The sequence below is a fragment of the Cutaneotrichosporon cavernicola genome, assembly GCF_030864355.1.
Source record: "Cutaneotrichosporon cavernicola HIS019 DNA, chromosome: 4".
In the NCBI taxonomy this organism is placed as follows: Eukaryota; Fungi; Basidiomycota; class Tremellomycetes; order Trichosporonales; family Trichosporonaceae; genus Cutaneotrichosporon; species Cutaneotrichosporon cavernicola.
In genome coordinates, this window is record NC_083396.1 from 723,055 (window position 1) to 745,526 (window position 22,472).

Below are 22,472 nucleotides of genomic sequence, written 5' to 3' on the forward strand. Positions count from 1 at the left end.
CTCGCATCTCCCTAGCCCCTGGGTCCCTGGTGCGAGACGGGGCCACAGGTTGCAAACACCCTTGGGGAGTTCGGAGCTCCTCGCACACGTACAGCAGATTTCGGTCGCGATTGATGCTGGTGTCTGGTGACCTGGTATGGGTTGGTTGTCCAGATGTCGAAGCTCCAGAGTACAAGCTGCCCAGAGGGCGGGCAAAATCCTGTCCCTCGGGCCGTCGATCGGGCTCTCAGATCTCTGATGAGACATGAATGTGTGTGGAATGCCATCACGTGGGTTGTGGGTTCCAATGTTCCGATGCAATGTTTAAAAGGATTTTCGTCAAGAGTCGCAACACGGTACCTGCACATCCAAAGCCTATGCCAATGCCTGCATTGAACTCTAACAGTGTAATGATGTCTATGCGATCTAAATAATGTGTCTAATTATACAACAGAAGCTTACTCCTCGAGAGCGAGCTCGCGCACCTTGTTGGCGTTGCCAGCAAGAGCGCGCTTGAACGCGTCAAGCGTGACGTGAGCGGCGGCACCCGAAGACCTGCGGCGCTCGGCAGCAGTCTTCTCAGTGGGGATACCTGGAGAAGAGGGGCGCGACGACATGGGGGACCCAACGACCGAGTCGTTGCCAGTAAGCTCGCCAGTGGGTGCCATGGCGGAAGCCAAGCGCTGGCGCTCTCCGGAGAAGGAGGGTGCGCGGGACGCAGCGGGAGTGACGAGGGGGGTCGAGTCGGGGGTGGGGCGGGGGTCGACGCGGCCAATGGGCTGCTCGATGATCATCTTGAAGGTCTGAGTTGCGACGTCCCACGTAACCGAGACCTTGGAGAGGTCCTCGACCAGGAAGTCGGGGCGTTCCTTTTCGAGCTCCTCGGCCGAGTGAGAGGTGCAGGTAGCGAGGACGCGGCATCCAGCAGCCTTGCCAGAACGGATACCGGTTGGTGCGTCCTCGACGACGAGGGACTCAAAGGGCGAGGCGTTGCAGCCCTTGGCACCGAGGAGGTAGGGGTCAGGGAAGGGCTTGCCGCGCTGCACCGAGTCGGCGGTGACGAAGATCTTGGGCGTCTCAAGGCCGGCAATAGGGATGGCCTGGCCGGCGTAGAAGTGCGTCGACGAAGTGCAGATGGCCCACTTGAGCTCGCCGTCACGCATGTGCTTGTGCTCGCTCAGGTCGGTGAGGAGCTTGTTGACACCGGGAAGAACCTCGATGCCGCTCTTGCCGGTCTGGCGACCAATCTCCTCGGCGTTCTCGAGGATAGCGGTCTCGAAACGGACAACCTCGGCCTCGATGTGCTCGTCGGGGACCTTGCACCACTTGCGGAGGACGTCGATGGTGCGCATGCCGTGCGCCGAGCGGAGGATGTCGTCCAGGTCGAGAGGGTACTTTTCGGCGAAGAGTTCCCAAGCCTTGACGACGGCTGGCGACGAGTTGATGAGGGTGCCGTCCATGTCGAAGAGAACCGACTCGACGTTGATCTCGACAATGTGCGAGTCGGCTGTCGTCTCGGAAGCCCAGCTGGCGAACGAGCCGCGGCGCGAGACAGCAGTCGACGCAGGTGCCGAGCTGACGGGGGTCGGCAGAGCCGACATCTGGAACGCCTCCTTGGTAAAGACAGACATGGTGTGTGTGTGGTGTAGGTGGTATAGAGTGGTGGTGGGCGTTAAGACTTGATACGACAGCTCAGCTGTGTTTTTTTTGGTAAAGTAAAGGGCGGTGGCGAGTTGATGGACCAGACAGACGAGCAACTAGGTGTTATATCTTCTGTTGATTGCGAGAGCGGGAGTTATCTCCGGTCTCTGTCTCTTCGGACAGACTTGCCCTCCACCTCAACTTCCCCAAACATGCACCCAAGGTCGGACCCCGAGATCGTGGTCCGTGAAGTCCACCACTGGCATTGTGCCCTCTACGCGCGCGGATCACCGACGGTGGAGGGGATTGAGAGGAGCTATGACGTTTGCCAGTCCCCCGAAACTGGCGGCGACGAGCTACGAGTGCGCCCTATTTCGGACCGGGGGACGGACGTTGGGTCCGCGGTGCATGTCGTGGAACCAAAAAGTTTGGACTGTGGACGTCAAGGGCAGGAGAGAGGGGGGGGGGGTGTTGAGTGGAAACGAGGTCTTCCCTGTATGTGCTATGAGAAGGGGAGGGGGTAGTTTTACAGACGCCGCTGTCGTCATTCGAGTATCTTGAGATGAATAGAGAAGCGTGGATACTGCGGATATTGCAGGTTTGGTTTGGCACTGAATTCCTCGATATCCAGTCCCCATACGTTGCAGCAACCACATGACGTTTTATCAACTGTAACCGAGCGGTTTTCTTCGGGAAAACCCTGAACAGATAAGCCCGGCCGCCGGGGCGGACGTTGACATGTCCTTATCCATAGGCAGAGTCCACGTCGTATGTAAAGTTGCTCGTTCCTGCCGGGCCTGCGTTGAATAGAAGAATGAGTTGACGTCAGTATCAAAACTTTCCAGTGCTACGTGGAAAGTATTTTGGGGTTGAATCACACACTGGAATCACATTCACCACGTTCAGGGCCATCACATGTCGGACCCTGAATATCACCTGCCGCCGGCAATCTTGACCAACAACTTTTGGCCGCGCGGCCGCCTCGGCCAGCATCACATCATCACCTCATCGTAGTCACTGCCGGAAACCCATTTCGGGGTCACCAGTGGCCTCATCCACAATCCTGCAATCCTGCAATAGTGGTCTAGGACCGCCGCACTTGTCGGGGTCAACCCCTGCACAGTCGTCTGTCCATTGCGGCGCCTTGCTGCACCCCGGACCTTGCCGCCAGCCTCAGCGGGCAACGGATATCTGCGTAATGCGTGTGTGCGCTGACAGCTAACACTTTGTCACCTTGAGGCAACACTCTTGATACATAAGAACTGGTGGCCTCTTACCTCCAACCTCCAACCTCCAACCTCCAACCTCCCAACCCCACACATAGTTATAGACTGCCTCCGCGAGCCCAGTCCCACCGACTCATCCATCAACTAGAAATACAAGCCCAGGCGGCAAACACACTCTCTACTCTCACAAAACATGACCATGTCTTCCGCTACCTCGCGCGTCTCAACCGCCCCTTCGTCCCCCGACCTCCGCGCCATGGACTCGGGCTTCTCCAACCTCAACTTCAACATTGCGTCTGGCGCCACGACGCCGGAACGCCCGTCATCGCCCATCAACTTCCCCTCCTCGCCCCTGCCCTCTGGTAAACACCGTATCGCCGTAATCGGCTCCGGGTCGTGGGGTACGGCGCTGGCCAAGATCGCAGCCGAGAATGCTCTCCGTCACCCATCGCGATTCCACTCCGAGGTCCGCCTCTGGGTTCGTCAGAAACAGGTCAACGGCAAGAAACTCACCGACGTCATCAACAAGACCCACATGAACTCCAACTACCTTCCCGGCGTCCTCCTTCCCGAGAACCTCGTCGCGACCCCCAAGCTCTCCGACGTCGTCAAGGACGCAACCATCATCATCATGGTCACGCCACACCAGTTCCTCCACACCGTCATCTCCGAACTGACGCGTATTCCGGGTACCATTCACCCTGGCGCGCGCGTCGTTTCGGCCATCAAGGGTGTCGAGGTCGAGGGCACCAACATTTCGACTTTTGCCTCCTTGATTGAAAAGGAGCTCGGTACGCCCTGCTCCGCCCTCTCTGGTGCGAACATTGCCCTCGAGGTCGCCCAGGGCCAATTCTGCGAGACTACCATCGGATGCCCATCCTCCGACGACGCTAAACTCTGGCACGCCGTCTTCGACGCCCCCACATTCCGCGTCAACACCGTGGAAGACGTCAACGGCGTCTCCCTCTCTGGTGCATTGAAGAATGTGGTCGCTCTGGCCGCAGGCATGGTCGACGGTCTTCGTCTGGGTGGAAACACCAAGGCCGCAATCCTCCGCATCGGCCTACAGGAAATGACCAACTTTACGCTCGAGTTCTTTGACGGCGTCCAGGCCGCCACGTTCTCCAACGAGTCGGCGGGCATCGCAGACCTTATCACAACCTGCTACGGTGGCCGGAACAGGAAGTGCGCCGAGGAGTTTGTCAAGACCGGCCACTCGTTCGAGGTCATCGAGCGCCGCCTCCTCAACGGCCAGAAGTTGCAGGGCACCGCTACTGCCGAGGAGGTCAACCGTTTCCTCACGGCCCGTGGGTGTGCCGACAAGTACCCCCTGTTCGAAAAGGTGTTCAAGATCTCGTTCGAGGGCATGCCTCCCTCCCAGCTCGTCAAGGGGTTGTAATCTCATAAGCTCCTTGGCTCCAGTGTACATTTAGACTCCATTTCATACATACACCACATTCAACGCATGGGCTTTGCCCGCCATTGTAGCTCTAGTCTAGGGTGCTGGACACCAATGCATAGAGGATAGATGATAGACGGATTTGGATAGCGAGGGTAGTGAGATCGGGCGGGCCAAGGTCAGGCAAGCGAGCAGGGCGTTGATGGGGTGAGGTGGTGGATGTTGATGCGCGGGGTGGATGTTGATGCGCCGAGCGCACCCAAGAGTAATCACGTGACCATCTCCGAACATTACCAATACGTCAGTTAACACGTTTCAAGACGCTTTAGCTCAGTGGGAGAGCGAGCGAGTGAAGCTTTTAAGCGCAATTCGTTCGGTCGTGTGTTCAATCCACACAAGCGTCATACCTCTTCTTTTTCCTTTTTCTCCTTCCACTGCATTGTACTCTCGCCCCACACCCCACATTAGATAGTCTCCTTTGGCTCACTCCTTTGGCCAAAGCATCCCACGTCCGACGTCAAGTCACCATAATGCGACACACACAGATCCGCACGGTCCATCAAGCCACAAGCCACGCCATGCCTTTGTTTTGACCTTGCTTCTTCCCCAACCTCACCTCCGTTCTACGCGCATAACAGAACAAAGTACTAACTCACTACTCACTACTCACCATCTTCATTACACCACATCGCCATGCGTCTCCTCCTACTCCTACTCTTCCTCGTCTGCGTCCTCGCTCAAACCCAGAAACCCCTCCGCACATCAGACGAGTTCGGCCTCAGTGTCCTCGACCATCATTCCGGTACGTCACATGCACATACAGCTCACCCAGCGTGCTTTACAGTGTGCCATCTGTCCGCCGTACAGGTCATCCTCCTCCCGAATATTTCGATTAATGGGGTTGTGTTCGTCGCCCGGAATTGCCGGCTGCCGGTGGGTTCCTTCCTCACCGACTCGACTCGCCCATAGCTCATGACTAGATATGGGCGAAAGTCGTCGGAGGATGTCTCCCGGTCGTGTGCAAGTCTGCGCCAGATGTGTCCTACGCCGTAGAATACGCCGCAGCGTGGTGTGCCCGCTCCGGCGTGGATAACGTCACAATCCCCATGCCCGAATGGTATCTCCAGACGCCGGGGGGCAAATACTTCCAGTGAGTCCCAGGCTTGCAGTCGCAGTCTGCAAGTACTGATGACAGGAACATGATTCAGTCGAGCGCCACGGCTGCTGCCGTTAGTTTCGGTCTCATGGCCGGCGCGCTTGCCCTCGTCTCCCTCGCCCCCCTCGCCTTCCTTTAATCTCGTTGTAATGCACATGTCAATGCTACTCCGATCCGTGCTACCGTATACTAGCTACTCCCGCCGCGCCTGCTTGCACGTGTGGTGCACATACCACCCCTCCTCGTCGGCTCGGCGCCTGCGGAGATGACAGCCGTCTGCTGCATGCTCGCACGCCAGTTCCGAGTCCCACGCAAACGCCCCTCGCCCACGTACGCGGTCCTCGACCACTGCGCCATTCTGGTTCGACAGGAAGGGCACGTGTTTGCGGAGGGCAGCAAGGATCTCAACCGCCATGCCGTTGCACTGGTCGATGCAGATCCAGGTTATGGGCACCTTTGGCTGCGAAGGCTGCCAAGGTTGAGAGGAGGACTGTGGGGGAGGCGTCGGCTCAGGTTTGCTCTTCCTCTTCGGCGCAAATGCCGACCGTCTGACGGGAACAGGCTTGGGCTTGGTTGTCTCGATTCCCAGCCGACCATACACTAGGCGCCGGAGTGGTCCTGCCGAGATCTGGTCGTGTCCCGCTACACTGAGCGCTGTGAGGTTTGGGAGGATGCCGTCCACAAGTCCTTCGAGGAGCTGGTTGTCGATGCCGCAGAAACTGACGTTGAGGAAACGGAGCGAGGTGAATTCGGGTAGGAGGGCCAGGAGATCAGCCTGATTGAGGCCGCAGCGCCCAATGTCGAGAGACGTGAGGGTGCGCGGGAGGCCACGGAGGTTGTCGAGCACAGACAGGGGCGGACCGGGAGCCGAGCGCATGTGCCAGTTCCACGCCGAGTAGACGGACAGGTTGGGTGTGTGTAGCGTCTTGGTCGGTTCAGATAGGCCAGTACGGTCGCACACTTCCAGGTGGGTGAGGTGCTCGAGGGTGATGGGGTCCTCGTCTGCCGGGAACGCCGTGTGGTTCGTACACCGAAGCTCGAGGTGGGCCAGGCGTGGCGCAGCGGCCGCGAGTGCGAGTACCCACGCCTGGTCCGAATGGACTGCTCCGTGACCGAGGACGAGATGGCGAAGAGACACGAGTTGCGAGGGGTTCACTGGGATACCTGTGCTAATGTTGAAGTTATACACCGTAGGCGTTGGTGTAAGATGGGCTTTAGTCATCTCGACCACCTCGAGGGTGCAGCACTCCTGGTGGAGTAACTGGAACATTGCGTGCTGAGGCACTCTCGTGTCCGATTTGACCTTGAGTTCGCGGAGGGCACGACATTTGCCCCGCCATGCGGCGAGGTACTTCCCGCAAGTGCCGTCGGTGACGTAATGCAAGTTGACACTCTCGACATTCTCGATGGGCAAGGCGAGCTCGGTCGCAACGGCCTCGGCCTCGGCCTCGGCAACATACCGCGTAATCTCGATGGTCTTGATCCTGCCTCCCGAGCGGTCGACCCACGTCGCTGCCTTGGCGGCCGGCCGGCGGCGACCGAGACGCAGGTGGCTCCAAAGCGACGAGTGGGAGAGCATGGCCCCGCGCCAGTCATGACACACGCCCGCCATGCGCAGGGCCGTGTCCCCGTCGCCAGCCTTTGCGATCAGGTACAGAATGTCCGAGGTAAGGAGGTGGGTGAAGCACATGGCTCCCTTGCGTGCTGCCTCGGCCTCTGCGGCATTCTCATCCCGCAGCGCAGTCATAGCAACGCGCTTCCGCTTCCCGACTTCGCGGAGATCCAGGAGGGGTTTACGGGCCGCTGCATCCGACAAAGGGGCGAGAGTGAGGCCGCGAGTGATACTCCGCTCTGCGGCGTCGAGTAGGCCCAGTTCGAGGAGGATCGACGCGGCGCGGTACCATGGCTCCTGTCAGCTTGAATGCTGGCGACTCACGCGATGGCTTTTGTCGCCATACTTCTTGCAGAGGGAGGAAGCTACTTCAAAGGCGGAGGTACGCCATACCCCGCCCATCTTGTTCATCGCGGCGGCCTTGGCGTCCAGCACCTTCCAGCTGCGGTCGCCAAGAGAGACCGCCTGGCGTGAGCTCCAATCGCTATGTTGGCAGCTAGGCGGGGTGAGAGTACAGGAGGAAGGGGCACCTTAGCAACGACTCTCCAAGCCGTGCCAAACACGCACCCAAACCTACTCTTCCCTCATAACTGGATTGGCACAACTCACCCGATCAAAAGCGCTCAGCGCCTCCTCATAATCCTTACGCCCATACGCAGTCATGCCCGCGCGGTAAAGGCGCTGAGCCTGGGCTATGTCGCCAGACATGGTGGATTGTGATGGTGGATGTTGTGATTGCAACTTCAGCGGAATCAATGTTGACGGCCTCCACTTACGCGTGTTAACACTCCAGGCCACCCATACTCTACTACTCTATTACTGACGTTGGGTCGAGGTACCAAGGTACCCAAGTACCCCGAGCAACGCATCGAGCTGGGAATGCACGTTCTGCCCTCTGCCATCTGCTATCTGCTATCTGCTATCACCATCTTCATTCAGCATTGCTTGGCTGAGAGTTGGACCAAGCTAATCACGTGACCTTTCTGTTGACGGAACGGCGTGCCGGTCAATGACGCCCACTTGGGTGGCCATCGCTGCCCACCTCCTCAGGCCAATATTACATCCATCTCATTCACCACATTCTCCACTGCACGTCCACGTCCACACGTCCACAATGTCGCCCGACCCCACCTCTACCACCGAACCGACCTCCTCCACCGGCACGGCCCCACCCGCGCCCCCCTCGGCCTCCACGCTCCCCCCTGAAGCCCTCTCTCTCGCCTCGAAGCTGTTCGACTTCGCCCGCGCCGGCGATCCAACCTTACTGGAATACATCGGCGCCGGCATCCCGCCAAACCTGACAAACGCGTCCGGCGACACGCTCCTAATGCTAGCCGCGTACCATGGGCATGCGGATCTCGTTAAATCGCTCTTGTCCAAAGGCGCCGACCCCAACGCCGTAAATGGCAAGGGACAGGCGCCGATCGCCGGGGCCGTGTTTAAGAAACACGACGAGGTGGTCAAAGTTCTATTCGAGGCGGGCGCAGATGTGTCTGCGGGTCATCCGAATGCACGGGATTGTGCGGTTATGTTTAGGCGGGAGGATCTGGTTGAGCTTTTCAATTCCAAGTAGTGATATGTATGTACGACAGGACAGATGGATGGATAGCTTGCGCCGACTAACCAGGTGCGGGGCCTGGCCCCAAGTAGATCGGAGGCGTACGTTACTTACTGGGAGCGGTCGCGTCGTTTACGCCCCCTTGCTCGTTCGGATGGTGGTGGACTGTTTGAGCAGTACCTTCACAGTGTCACTTCGGCAGCGAGCTCAAGATCGACTGGTGCTGGACTGTTCGCCGATCGCCGCCCTATCGCCATGCATGCCGGCACATCGCCAGGCCCAACAGCCCTAGTCGTACATCACGCAAAGGTACTGGCACTGGCACTGGCACTGGCGTCGTCGCCGTCGCCATGCGTAATGTGCACCATCACGCTACTGACAGCCGTGCCGCTTGTCCGCGTGTCGTACTCTCCATCAAAGAACACGCAGACGCAGTTAGCGCCATTCTGGACCTGTCCAGCCCATTGAAGATATAGGCTCTCGCGTTTGCAAGCTCACCAAGCCCACAAGGCACCGGTGCTCAACCTTATCGTCGCCACCCCAGTTCTGTTCTAGGCAGTCTGGCCGGACCGGTTGCGACGTCAGGCACGAGCTCGTGGCCGACGAACGCGGACGTGTATCGGTGCATATGCAGTGTATTGACAGGGTACAGGGCGCCGTGGGAGGGCGTGTGAATGTGAAGCCACTGGCCGGTGGTGAGAATGGATGGGGATGCGTGGGTGACAAGGTGAGTGGATGCGCGCTGATTAGCTGGTATGCACGCGACGGAATCTATGGGCTGCGCAGCAGCGTTGGGTAAAATTAGGTCTACTTGTCGTTCTTGAGCGCTTCGGCGACGCCCTGCGCCCACGTCTCCAGACCCGCCTGGGTCACTGTCAACGACGTGATCCATTCGGACTCGAGGAGCTCCTGAGGACTCTTGCGGGCAGCGGGATCCTTGTCGAGACACCAGTCGACAAAGTGGACGGCGCAGTCGGGGAAAGTCTGGTTCCCACGGCCAACCAGGCGCGGAGCAGCCTCATTGACAATGTGCTGCAGCAGGTCGAGGATGGACATGGTCATGCCACCACCACCGAGGCTCACGCCGCGCTTCCTGTGGCGCTTGGGCGACAGGTTCGGTCTGCGTGACGACACTGGTAACGTCGCCTCGGGATCGAAGCGCTCCTCCACAGGCGTGCTCTGGTCGTCTTCATCACCAGACTCGGGAGGGTCCGCAAACGGGAAGCGGCCCTGCGCGAGCTCGACGAGCGAGATACCCAGCGACCATACGTCTGATTTAATCGTGTACGGCGCGCCCTGGATGCGTTCCGGCTGCAATCAGTATGAGAAGATTAATATCTACTCACGCTCATGTACGTGCTCGTGCCCACAAACGTGTTAGCAATGGAGTTGATCAGTTCTCCCGACACGCCAAAGTCGCAGATCTTGATCTCGCCTTTCGAGTTGGCAAGGATGTTGGACGGCTTGATATCTGGGGTTAGTGCTGCAAACGCGCGCGCGGTCCTTGGACCAACTCACCACGATGGATGATGCGGTGGATGTCGTAAAGGTACACGAGTCCTCTCAAGACGGCCTCGGCGACCTTGCCAACGATCTCGAGTGGGACTGCGCCCGTGTGGCGGTAGATATAGTCGAGCGATCTGGAATGAGCACGGCCTCCATGGGGCACCTACCCAAGGTCCATAAACTCCATGACGATGCCAACGTGCACATCGACGGGGAAGCAACCGTAGTAGCCGACAATGTATGGCGACGCGCAGTCGTTCATGATCTGCAACTCGCGTAGGATCTGTTTGCGGACAGACGGCTTGGCGTCGACGAGGATGAGCTGGGCGCGTTAGTCACGGTTGCTCGCTTAGCTTGGGCCGATGACACAGCCGACGCACGACAAGCGATGCCACCACCCTCCTCACTCACCTTCTTGGCCATTACGCAGTTGCGCTTCTTGTTCCACACCTTGGTCACCGTGCCGCCGTTGCCGGCACCCAGGTCGGCAAGCACAGTGAGGTCCTCCTCCTTGACAGTATTCTCGTCCTCCTCCTTCCTCTTACTGCGTTTACGCTCTCCATTCGAGTGGTGATGCTTCTTCCGGCTCAAGCTCGACGTTGACGCTTGGAGCGATGTCGTCGGTAATTCAGGGGCCGTGTGTCGGTGGCGTGGTCGGGGAGGGATGGGAGTGGCGATGGAGGGTTCGGCGGGTGCGAGTGGGGAGAGGGAGGTAGGCGACTCTGGTCCTGAGTTGTATGACGACCCGCTGGAGCGAGATGACAGTTGCAGGCGAGCGATTTCGTCACGAAGGCGGTCGGCCTCGGGAATCCACGAAACGGACGCGCCATCCTTTGCAGCCGAGTCGGGGCCCGTGATGACTGTGGAGAGACTACGCGACGGTTTGGGGATGGCCTTTGAAATGTCGAGGCCGAGAGGCTTCTTGCGCGAGATGGATTTTACTGCGCCAAAGGGCGAGGTAGGTCCCGATGCAGAGCGTAAAGTGGGCGGCGCTGAGAGAGGACTTGCAGCACTGTGACTTGGGACGAGTGGGTTGAGTGTGGGACGGGCACGCGCAGCGAAGGGGTGGTCGGACATTGTTGCCAACGTGTGTGTGGGGGGAGGGGGGGGGGAAGGGGGGGGGGGGAGGGAAGGAGATGGTGGTGGATAGATGCAAGAATGTAGGAGGATGTAGGAGTTGTAGGGAGGAGATGAGTGGGCCAGTGGAGAGAAGGAAGAGGGATGGATGCAAATGGATAGAGATGGCGAGTACGACAAAGGAGGACAATGGAGATGGGTAAAGGGCGAATCGAATGAGGAGGGTTAAGAGGGTCGTGTCTGGGTGTCTGTGTGGTGGGGTACAGAGAGTACGGTACCTAGTAGACTGTGGAATGCGTAGGCTGGTTAGGTTGGCCTGGTTTTGGATGGGAGCAGAATATGAGAGCGAGATTGTGTGTGTGGTTTATGATTGTCCTCGTCTGGCTTGCATTGCCTTGTTGCAAAGCACGAGCACCGGTTGAGTACCTTGAGACCTTGATAGCTGACGCTGGACAGTCGAGACCTAGACCTTCGGCTGTGGCGTTGGTGGCGTAAATGGATGGCGTATGGCGTACAGTTAAAACCACGTTGGGACGTGCGGTGGCTGCTGGTTTTGGACAGTAGCTCGGAGCAAGAGACAGGAAAGAGGAGAAAGGGATAGTGAAATTGAGGAATCGAGTTCCGTTGGGTGTTGGGCGTTGGGCGTTTGGCGTTGGGCTTTGATGGTTGATCGTTGGAGATTGACAAAGTGTGCGTGCAGCGTGCAGACGTGCATGAGTTGGAGTACCATTTCGTATTTTGTGCATCATCATTGATTCAACTGCGTGCGTTCCTTTAACCATATGGTTCCAGTTACAATATACCCAAAGTGGGCATGATGAGGGGGGGCCAGGGGGACCTTACGAGCACCGGGTACACTAAGCTCATCATTCGGCTCACCCGTTCCCCCCTTCCTGCCCTGGCACCCGGATGTGCCTAGACTTTCTTAGACTCTGCCCGACTCTGCCCTGTCCTTGATTAATCTTTGTCCAACAGATCCATTAGCCCTGACCAATGGTCCTCATTACTTCCTCCTCATTAGCTATTAGGGTTATGCCCATATGCCCAACCCCAACCCGTCTCCGGGTCACTACAAACGCGCAAAAATCCTAATCCCCTTCCTTCCCTGGCTTCCGCTGCCTTTTACCGCTCGTCGTCTACCCATCCAAAGTGTCCTTTGGGTCCTGGCCATCCATCAAAGATACTAGTAAAGGAGAGGGCGCAGGTATGTTGGGTGACAATGACGCGCGTGTCGCTCCCGTGGATCTCGCGTGCGAATCAGGTGTAGGGGAGACCGCCATTTTTAAACTCGCGACTCGTGAGATCGTGAGCGTTAGCGACTTGACATGTTTGGGTCTGCAAGCATGGACATTAATTAGCAATGCATGGTAGTGATCTCTGTGACCATGTCGAGCCTGTCGCGATTGAGCGTTTCATGACTTTAGACACGTCGAGTCACGCGATCACGCGAGTAAAGTGTGGTTGGTTGGCCAATTGGCCAAAGAGTTGGAAGGTGTTAGGAGAAATGAGCTTCCCCCTTCCCGCACCATTAGCGTGTTCTGAACAGCTGAACATGAGTCGCGTTGCAAGAAACACCGGGGGAAGAGTTTGAGGGAAACTGAGCGGATGCAGGGCAAATTGGGTCAACAATAGGAACTAATGCTTACAACTCGGCAACCAAAATCAGTCAGAATACAACCAACAGACAAAACGTGAATAGGGAAGAGGTCCAAGTTATGCTCCCCTTTTCTCATCCATAAGCGATAGCCGCTCACTCCCACCACTCCGTCACTCAACCGTACCACTGTACCATACCACCACCTCCTTTGAACGTAACAACCCGCTTACCATGGTCAGACAAGGTCACCAACGAGGGCCCACTATTTAATTGTTACAACGTGAATTCAAGGGAGCATGTCGCGTCTCATGTTTGCATGCATTCAATTTCATTCCTCATCTCATCCCATCAACCATCAACCATCAACCATAAATCGCCATCAATTCATCTTCATCCTCCCAGCTCCAAGCTGCTGGCTCGCTCCTAATACAGGTCTACGCGTGTCCAACTCTATCGAGCAAGCTGTCGCAAGCCCACGTCCATCACGCTGCAATCTTGAGCGCCTGAGCTGCTCTGGCTCGAGGCTCAAGCTGAAGCTCAAGCTGCTGAAGCTGGGCCAAGGCACTCGGTGCCCTGTCACCAATCCATTAAACAAGCTCTGGCAATTGAGCAGCTGACCCACGTTACGCTCTCTCGCGTCTTGCCCTCACCATTCCATCCACCCCATCCACACACCCTTCTTCCCCCTCCCCCCCGCTCCCCAACATCGTCTGGCTTATCTCGACCGACTCTCAAGTTGGTGACATTTTGACGCGTCATGTCGACGCCAGCTGGCCCACCTCCCATTCCGCGCCGCCACCCATCACGGCCCTCTCTGTCTGCAGCATTCTCAAGTTCTGCATTGTCCTCGAATGCCAGTGCAAGCCCAGACCTACCCCCATTCGTTCCCCACGCAAACAGAGGGTCCCCGACATTGTCCGTCGCCCACGCCCATACCGCCGAGCCTTCTCCCTATGACCATGACCATGACCATGACCCTCCACCACAAGTTCATGCTCGACTTGATCACAACTCGCACTCTCACTCACATACCCAACGCCACACTCATACCCACAACCATGCCTCCAACTACTATTCAAACCCCTTGAACCACTCCTCGGCATTTATCCATCCACACACTTCACACCACTCGCCATCCAATGTGTGGATGGGAAACTCGCATTCCTTATCCAAAGACCTAGGCGACCCATCCTCCCCATCCAACATGCGTCATACCGCTGCAGGTCTCGGTACCGCAAACATTGGCCTCGGCCCCGTCCTCCTCGACTTCAAGGACTGGGTCAAGGCCGGTCAATCTGGCGGCCACGCCGCCAGCACCGTCGTCGCAAGTGGGAACAGGCACGAGTCGCACCATTACTCGGAACCCCACCAGCAACCCCGCGACGCACACGCCCACGCTCACTCCCACGAACACCCACCACTCCAACCACGCCACTCGTATAGCTCCACCTTCTCCAGCAGTAACCTCTCTGCAGAAGCAGACTATGGAGGCGCAAGTGCGCGCGAGTCGTACTCGTCGTATGGTGGAGGATCATCCGAGGTACGTTCTGAGACGACGCGCTCTGGCGGTGGGCGCATGCCAGAGGGACCGAGTGCGAGCAAATAATTATGTGCTGACCATCCTCTGCAGTACACTTCCTCATCACCGCATGCGCCCTATCGCTCCTCTCCCATTCCCAGGACAATCCCCACGCACTCTCTACCTTCCTCCAACTCTAGAGCATCCATCTCGTCTCTCAGCATAGACTCGTCCCACAGCCCAAAAATCCTTGGCAACAACGTGTCGCGGCTCCCCGACAGGCCACCACAGTCCCCAGACACCCCGATGAGGCCAACCGCGGGCGCAACCCCAAGGAACACGTCCTACGAGTTCCAGCGCGAGCTGAGCCGTCTCAGTCTGCAGAGCGGCCGCGTGTCGCGCAGTTCTCTCAACCCCAGCATCCACCAGTCACCGCTCGGCTCTCCAGCGCTTCTGCCTGAAGTCGAGTCGCCCCTGGGCGCTGACCGCGCGCGCCGCCAATCCGTCCCTACTCAGAGCCCACTCGAGCGGAGGTTCTCGAGGCGCTTGATGTCTCGCCACGACAGTCAGAGCAGCAACCTCGTGAGCGACCGAGGGGAACAAGAGGCCATCGAGGAGATCAGCCCGGTGCGGGAACCGCTCGACGAGCGAATACGCGAAGCAGAGGAGCGACTGGCACGTAGGGCCTCGCTACGGGACTCTCCCCACAAGCCAGCGTCTACACCACATCGCGGAAGGTTTAACACGACCTCGGCTGGGCTGCGCAACACGGTGTCGCCACCGCTATCAAACGGCCACGGCACCCCTCAAGACCAGTCGGGTGCTGTTGCATTACAGAACGGCTCATCTTCACGGTCATCACGAATCCGTCCGTCGATCCCAGCAGAGTTTCAGCAAAATGAACGCTCGGTGCGTACGCACGGTCATGCTGGTGCTAATCAGGAGCAGCCGTTCACAACACCTCCGGCCGATGGTCGATTTGCAGGGTTGGTTGACATTGGGTCGCCAAGGTCGCCCTTACCTTACCATCAGGAGGAGCGCGAGGAGATTGTGTCCCCTCGTCGCAGCACCATGGCGGCGTACCACCGCCCGCTGACATCTCTCGACCACAGAGATGGGCCAAACCCCTTCAACCCTCACCGCAGTCGGATGTCCTTGTCGCGGACGTACTCACGCGACCTCGACCTTGCGTCTTTGACGCCCGGTGGTCGGCGCGAGCTGCCGGCCCGCGCGCGCCCTGAGAGTGTTCTTGAAACGTCAGCGGACCACCAGAGGTACAACTCGCACGGTCACGGATTGGGCTCTGCCCGCCGCCAGAGCCAGTATGGCGACGAGCGCTCCCAGCGGCTCAGCGCGTTGCTGAGCAGCGACAGAGACTACAGCACGCGTCACTCTCGTGACCTCGGAGCCCAGTTTGGGCAGCGCCGTGACTCGACCTATTCCCGCGATTCGGTCCATTCGCAGCGCGACAGCATCTACTCGCAGCGCGACTCGCGCCACTCGCACTCGCTGTCGCAACGTGACTCATTGTCTGGGCAACGAGACTCATTCTACTCGCAGCGAGGGTCGCGTGACTTTGCGCGCGAGTCGCTCCGCTTGGGAGACTTTGGGCCTCGGACGCACACGCGTCAGGAGTCGCGCGAGGTACTGGGCCCGACCAACCGCGACTCGAGGGAGTTTCCACGCGACTCGCGCGACTTCTCAAACCGCGCCCCCTTAGCGCCGAGCGACTCCGTGTCTGCTGTTGGCTCGCGTGGTGAGCACAGCGCGCCACGGGTGGAGAGCCGTGCCTCGGTCGAGACACCTCCCCGCAAGGACCCACTCGAGATTATACGCAAACTTGAGGAGACGCGGTCGAAATCGAACCGTCAGTGGGAGGAGGACCGCTCCGCATCTGCGATGAGCAAGTACGGCGAGCGCGAGATGCTAGCGCGTGTCCCGTCTCGACTCGACGACCCGCCGGTGTCGGCGCGACCTGGATCGCGGATGAGCGCATCGCGCTTAGGACCACGGCCTGCGTCGGCGATGTCCTCTATGCGCGACTCAACACACAGCGGACCCACCGCACCACGTACGGCACCGAACCTCCGTCGGCGCTTAGACTCTGGCGCGTCATCCAACAACCTCGAGAGTCCGCTTGTGGGTCGAACGAGCAGGGCATCTGGATCGATGTGTGGGCCCAACACCGAGCCTCGCGTCGTGCGCCACAGCATGACCAGCCAAGGAGGCCGAATCTCTGCAGGGGGCCGATCAGGCGCAAGCAGCGACCAAGCATCGACAGACCACGGCCGCAATCTTGTCGACGCCGCGCGTGTGCTTGAGCAGCGTGGCGAGATTCCGGCCGACGTGCTCGCCAAGCTGTCAGCAGCGGCGTCATTAGCGGAGAGAGCCAATGGAGGTGTGCGCGCCGCTAGCCAGATGGCGACCGAACTCGCACTCGAGATCGAGCTGGACGAGCCAGATCACATTGACAGTGTTCGCAAGCGGTTCCCTCGGCTGGCGGTAACGCTCAAGGAGGCGAACCGCGCTTCAGACCAGGCGGTACGCGACCTTACCGAGGCGCTGCTGGCCGCCCGTGGGGCGACGACGACGGCCACAACGACGCCTGCACGTTTGGGCACGAGGATGGAGACGGGTCGCCCACCACTCGAGGCAACACACCGCCGTGCCATGACGTTAGACTCGCCTGCACCGGTCTTGCACTCGCGGCACAGCCCCTCGTTGTCGCACGCGGCGGTCATGTCATCGCCCCTCATGCAGAACAGCCGGCCGCATCAATCGTCGGAGCGGTCAGAACCTTGGACTCCCCAGTCAGCATCTAACAGGCTGGACCCACCGTTGTCGAGCACGTCCTCGCGGTTCGAGGCGCGCTACTTGGACCCAATCGAGCAGAGCCCCCCAAAGTCTACCCGAGAGAACTCCAAGCAGAACTTGCCGGCAATTGGGTTAGGCATCTCCACGCCGTCCCCGCACTCTCCGACGTGGGAGGATCGCCCGCCGACGCCTGAGCCACATGTCCCACACATGCTCCGCAAGCAAGCGAGCACGCTCAGCACTCACACTGTCCGTGGCAACTCGTTTCTCCCGTCGCACCCGCCCGAGGCAACGACAGCGCTGAGCAATTCGCCGGCGTACAGTACAACGGCAGGCCAGCTCCCGCAGCACCCCGAGGTCGATAACGGAGACGCTCCTACGCAAGACAAGGAGCGTCGTCCCAGCCTGCGCCTCAAGGAGCTGCCGCAGCGCAATAGCGTTGTGAGTATTGCGAGCGTCTACTCGAACCCCGAGGAACCCAACATGGAGAATGGTAGCGACATTGCGCGCATGGGCACATTTGGGGCTGTGCAGGGCGCGCAGATCCGTGCCAGCGTGAGCGAGCGTTTTCGCAAGCATCTGAACGGGGAGTAAGATGTAAGATTGGCCATGTTACATACAGATCGTCCCATATATATCTATAGACACAGTGTCTGTCCGTGTTCATGTATGCATGTGCGTGCGACTGTGTGATCCAGATATTACTGCATTAAAATGATGCGTACAGTAGAGTGATGGTACAGAAATCGACATCTACACCTTCTTCCCATCCATGCTCTGCGGCCTAGGGGACTTGGCCGCCGCCGCCGCCGCCGCCTTCTTGACGAGCGCAATCCCCCCGCTATCGCGCTTAGGCATCGGTGGCCTCGGCTCGCGATTCCGCACGTCGCGCACAGGTGTCTCCCTGACCAACGTGCGGGGCATGGTTGCGGGCGTGCTCTCCGGCGCGGCGGGAAGTGCGCGCCCACTGGCGTCTCGCCAGACGCCATCGTCGCCAACGCGCCCTTGTGCTCTCGTATCCTGGTTAGCGTCGAGTGCCGTCCTCCACTCTCGACAAAGCTGCGCAGAGTCAACGAGGACATTAATCTCCTGGGCATGTAACCAGGAATTGACATCTGCGTTCCCGTTGCCCTGCACCGCAATCTGCTCGTCCACAACTGTCGTTAGCTTTGTCTAGCAAAAACCTACTCATGAGCTTGATATGACACGTATGGGCACTCCCCCTCATACTCAACGGACTTGAATCGCCCTTGGCAGTGTACCAGTATACTCTGAGATTCTGGCGATGTTCAGGCACCAGTTGAGAGTACATGTAGGCTGCGACGAGCTGGTTTGCTCTTCCCTCGGCGCTTGGTGTTCCGTTATCGAATTCCAGGTCGGCGTAGATTTCCACTACGACACCGCGCCGAACTGCCTCGAGCGCAGCGAGGACGAGTGGTTTAGCGCTGAATGTTGGCGTTTGGAGGAATACTTTGCGGGTGGCGAATTTGAAGCCTGCAAGCCAGGCTTGGTTTTGTGGAACAAAGGCGTCACCACATCCCCGCCGTCCTCGTGGTGTACGGTTCACCATTGCGACAGGGAAGGGTGCGTGGGGGGCGTGAACGACCACAGGACTAAATGGGTTTCCTTCTACTGGAGGAGTGAGCACCAGTCGTTGACGGGTTCGTTCGGCTATCGCTTCGCGATCACCCATGCCCTCTACGTCCTTGTGGGCTTCGCCAAAGATGAAGTCTTGTTCGGAGAGGGTGTCGGGATATTCCGGAGGACGGGCTAGGAGGGGCAGTGGGTCCTTGAAACTCATCCACCACGAGAGGATGGCCGTGTCGTAGATGCTCTGTACGATTGGACCCTCGAGCTGGACCATGAACCCCACGTCGTCCTTTCGTCAGCACGGGCTCTCAGCTTATCTTGGCAATGCTAGTGACTCACCCGATTCTGCACGTTGTTACTGCTTAGCAACGCGACTTGGCGGTCGACAATCACCGTCTTCTGGTGGAACGAGCCGACTGGAGGAATATGGTAATTCTGCACCTCGAGACTGCAACCCGGCACCTCTTCGGGGGAGGGTAACCCGACCGCTGGGGAGGAGAAGATCTTTGGGTCGACGCGCTGGTGTGCACCCCCATCCGCAACCCCACGATCGTACACTTGGATCAGCTTATTCACCAGTATCAAAACATCAAAGCAAACGCACTGATCTTGACCACGACTTTTGGGCCGCCGCGCTCCATCACAGCTTTGGAGAGAGCTCTGAGCGCGTCGGCAACGATAGACGCCGCCTCACTCGCTTCCCATACATTGGTCGTGAAGAAGATTTCGCTCTTGGACCTCGCGATGAGTGAGGCATAGTGTCGCACGATATCCAAGCTGTGTGAAATGATAGTGAGCGGCGCAACGCCGCACGCGCCCATGAGCGCGGGTGATACCAACCCATTAAGGGGGTTCTTCTCGAGGGCAAGGAGGGCCTGCGCATAGATCTTTGTCAGCGTGTCCCCGCAGCTCGCACAACTTACATTGAGAAAGAGGTCGCTTGGGCTCGCTCCACGCCATTGACCACACCGCCGAACTTCGTCCAACTCCGAAGTCGAGAGATTCCGCATCGAACGAATAGTATCTGTGTCGGCGTCGCTCTCGTCGCTGGCCCTCTCGCTCTCATTCTCCTTCTTGGCTGGACTACCAGACCTTCGCCCAGGTTTTCCCGTTATCCGTCCCAGCCATCCCTTGACGCCCTTGAGTGGATCGCGTTCGACTCGTTCCGGCGGCCGCGTAGGCATCTCGCCCGTCCAAAGTCCAAACGAACCATACCCAAGCCCAAAGAGATGTTCGGCAATAATACGGACTGGCATGTCCACCGTCGCATTACCCAGACACGCAGTGACCGTATGTTCTGGGGACGTGAGGAACGCGTACAGTTGCTCTGGGACGAAGACGGTCTCGTCGGCGGCCTTGACGAGGTCCCGACCACTCCTCACACTCGCCAGGCTGCCAGGACGTCCTTGGACTGGCGGGGCTAGGTCGCGGAGCGCAAGGACCGTCGGCGGTGCCGCGAGGTCTGGTGGTGGTGGCGGGTCCATGGTATGGAAGTTATGGAATGGGTACTGTAAGAGTTGAGGAGGGTTATTTACGCGGATCTGGGATGAATAGAGGATGCCTTGGCAGGCGTAACTGGATTAACTGGATCGTCATACAAATGGCGAGGGAGGACAGGGCTTAACTGGCACGTGCCCGGATTGTTAATTCCAAAGCCAATGGCAATTAGGAAAAAGATTAGAGCTCGAGTATGATATTCTAATCTCAGCTCTTTGGGACCTGGAATTATTGAAATGGGCCTGGACGATGACACTTCGATCACATCAACCCCTGACGCCCTGCCGGCCAGACTCTCTTTGCAAGACGGCGGGTTCCTTGGTTCCGTTGCGGGACCGAAATGCCACCCAAAACATGATCAGGTGGAGGTCAAGTGTTCAAACCAGCCACAGCGCACCCAAGTGGAGGAGCACAATTCAATGAGAATTTTCAGTGTTGGCCAAATATCTCGCTGCCTGACCATTCTTCCACGGTGGTGCAGTGCAGAGCAATGTGGTGTGCATGTACAACAGTCTATGATGGTCTAGCGTGGATCTGCAATGCTGGTCTAGGGCTCCTCGGTTGGCACCTTGCGCATATACAGGTCAATGACGGCCGAGAACGCCGCAAAGCCCAGCCCACCCAGCAAGCAACCCCACGGCCCAGACTTGCGTGCGAGCGTCGCGCCTGCACAGAAACCACCCGCGATACCGTTCCAGTGGTCGTTCTTGGCGCGGTACTGTCATCAGCCGAGCAAGTCGGAGGCGAGAATGTGGACGATGGATGAGGGATGGGATGGAGCGATCAGAGGGTGGTGCATGAAGTCGTAGCCCACGTTAGGCCGTCGTCTGGCTGTCCGAAGACAGACCAGAACCAGGCCGTCGCGACTTCAGTGTATCGTCATTTCGCTAGGAGAGAAGAAAAGAAAAGAGAACGAAATTTATACCTCGCGAGGGGAGAGGCGGCAGGGGGCGAGGAGGGGCGAGGCTAGGGAAGGCAGGCGCGCCATGTGGCGCCGAAGTGCCGATGTGGCACTTGCCGGATGGCGCAGACAGACGCGCTTGTCTTCTGCTGCTGAGACCCGTGCTGGTGCAAGACGCGACCTAGCTCGCTATCAGCCACATGTAACTACCGCTCTCCTCGTCACTACTTTGGCGCTCAGACGAGCGCCAGCCTCGCTCTCCGCCTCGCTTAGAGCCAAACGAATCCACAATTCACAATCAAACTCACCCCTTCAATCACACACTCATAACCCGAGTACAGCGCGCCGACCTTGGCGAACCCACGTCCTTGCGACAACATGTTGCGACCCATGTCTTTGACGACCGCCATCGTCTTGCCGCCCGTCGTGAGCTGCTGGTTCGCACGCGACAGTGGGTCGTCCAGCGCGAATGTCGCGCCCATGAGCGAGACGAAACCACCGAGCGCAAAGCCTGCTGTCAGCGAGGGTCTACCGTTTGCAATGGTGAAGCTGCCGCCGGCGTTTTCTCGGCCATCTCCAGAAGCCTCAACCATTCGAGACTCTTGCGCGAGTCAGATGCACTCACCCATACCACCAGCCATCGCCACCTTTGTGGGGCAGTAGTGCATAAAGTCGCCGCCGACCTTGGTCCACCTCTGCATCTGGCGGTATCCCTCCTTCTCCTCCTCAGTCGTTCCAGGTGGGTAGGGCTCGCTGCCCGGAAGGTATATTGGTGCCAACCATGGGTTTCCAGGCTGAGCCATTTTGGTTGTATGCGCTAGATGTACGGGTAGTGTTTAGAGTCAAGAGACAGCGATGGCGAGATGGATGGCGAGGTGGATGTCGAGGTGGATGGCAAAGTGTGCGATGGATATGGCGATAGCGAGGACGACGGGTATGCGGCTGGTAAGAAAAAGTTGGCCCCGAGGCACGGGCGGAGGTCGGGAGCGACAACGGTGGGTGTTGGGTGGAGGAACGGATTAGAAGCCGTCTTGTCGCGTGGCTTTGGCATCGTCGGTTGGTTGTGACATGAAGTCACGTGATGAATCGGAAGTACTTGAGGCCCCGCAGCCCCAAGAGATAACAGAGCTGTGGGGGGGGAGGAAGGTAGAAGCGGGTGCGGAGTCAAGGGCAAGAGGCGCCGCCAGACACGGCCTCTTGACGCCGAGCATTCAATCATATCAACTCGCCATCCTCTCTCATCACTCGCTCAGTCTCACCTCGACACTGCCGACATCTAAAATTTACGCTCGAGTGCACAACAAACGGCCATCTTGTCCGCGTCATCCAAGAATACCTTGTCATTAGCGCACAGGCTGTACAGTGGCTTGGCGGTTACGCACAAACAGTAGGCCGGTAAA

General features: G+C 58.6%; 9 protein-coding genes across 9 annotated transcripts; 4 read left to right on the top strand and 5 right to left on the bottom strand.

Moving 5' to 3' along the window:
• Positions 1–437: 437 nt before the first annotated feature.
• On the bottom strand, positions 438–1,610 carry GPP1 (uncharacterized protein; the record flags this gene model as incomplete). Its single annotated transcript, XM_060600106.1, has 1 exon — positions 438–1,610. The coding sequence occupies one exon, from the start codon at positions 1,608–1,610 to the stop codon at positions 438–440; it is 1,173 nt and encodes a 390-aa protein (XP_060456733.1).
• Positions 1,611–3,039: 1,429 nt separating this feature from the next.
• CcaverHIS019_0402890 (uncharacterized protein) lies at positions 3,040–4,245 on the top strand (the record flags this gene model as incomplete). The annotated part of the gene is made up of 1 exon (XM_060600107.1): positions 3,040–4,245. The coding sequence occupies one exon, from the start codon at positions 3,040–3,042 to the stop codon at positions 4,243–4,245; it is 1,206 nt and encodes a 401-aa protein (XP_060456734.1).
• Positions 4,246–4,938: 693 nt separating this feature from the next.
• CcaverHIS019_0402900 (uncharacterized protein) lies at positions 4,939–5,540 on the top strand (the record flags this gene model as incomplete). The annotated part of the gene is made up of 4 exons (XM_060600108.1): positions 4,939–5,047; positions 5,078–5,178; positions 5,226–5,395; positions 5,441–5,540. 4 exons carry the CDS (start codon positions 4,939–4,941, stop codon positions 5,538–5,540), a joined length of 480 nt encoding a protein of 159 aa, XP_060456735.1.
• A 54-nt stretch (positions 5,541–5,594) lies between these two features.
• On the bottom strand, positions 5,595–7,721 carry CcaverHIS019_0402910 (uncharacterized protein; the record flags this gene model as incomplete). Its single annotated transcript, XM_060600109.1, has 3 exons — positions 5,595–7,307; positions 7,338–7,478; positions 7,623–7,721. The coding sequence occupies 3 exons, from the start codon at positions 7,719–7,721 to the stop codon at positions 5,595–5,597; spliced, it is 1,953 nt and encodes a 650-aa protein (XP_060456736.1).
• Positions 7,722–8,127: 406 nt separating this feature from the next.
• Positions 8,128–8,586, top strand: CcaverHIS019_0402920 (uncharacterized protein; the record flags this gene model as incomplete). Its single annotated transcript, XM_060600110.1, has 1 exon — positions 8,128–8,586. One exon carries the CDS (start codon positions 8,128–8,130, stop codon positions 8,584–8,586), a length of 459 nt encoding a protein of 152 aa, XP_060456737.1.
• Positions 8,587–9,378: 792 nt separating this feature from the next.
• CcaverHIS019_0402930 (uncharacterized protein) lies at positions 9,379–11,154 on the bottom strand (the record flags this gene model as incomplete). Its single annotated transcript, XM_060600112.1, has 5 exons — positions 9,379–9,882; positions 9,918–10,042; positions 10,090–10,211; positions 10,245–10,399; positions 10,489–11,154. The coding sequence occupies 5 exons, from the start codon at positions 11,152–11,154 to the stop codon at positions 9,379–9,381; spliced, it is 1,572 nt and encodes a 523-aa protein (XP_060456738.1).
• A 2,801-nt stretch (positions 11,155–13,955) lies between these two features.
• Positions 13,956–17,678, top strand: CcaverHIS019_0402940 (uncharacterized protein; the record flags this gene model as incomplete). Its single annotated transcript, XM_060600113.1, has 3 exons — positions 13,956–14,291; positions 14,382–15,179; positions 15,219–17,678. 3 exons carry the CDS (start codon positions 13,956–13,958, stop codon positions 17,676–17,678), a joined length of 3,594 nt encoding a protein of 1,197 aa, XP_060456739.1.
• A 159-nt stretch (positions 17,679–17,837) lies between these two features.
• CcaverHIS019_0402950 (uncharacterized protein) lies at positions 17,838–20,158 on the bottom strand (the record flags this gene model as incomplete). The annotated part of the gene is made up of 5 exons (XM_060600114.1): positions 17,838–18,241; positions 18,324–18,963; positions 19,014–19,231; positions 19,279–19,561; positions 19,598–20,158. 5 exons carry the CDS (start codon positions 20,156–20,158, stop codon positions 17,838–17,840), a joined length of 2,106 nt encoding a protein of 701 aa, XP_060456740.1.
• A 560-nt stretch (positions 20,159–20,718) lies between these two features.
• On the bottom strand, positions 20,719–21,875 carry TIM22 (uncharacterized protein; the record flags this gene model as incomplete). The annotated part of the gene is made up of 3 exons (XM_060600115.1): positions 20,719–20,889; positions 21,381–21,583; positions 21,698–21,875. The coding sequence occupies 3 exons, from the start codon at positions 21,873–21,875 to the stop codon at positions 20,719–20,721; spliced, it is 552 nt and encodes a 183-aa protein (XP_060456741.1).
• Positions 21,876–22,472: the final 597 nt, after the last annotated feature.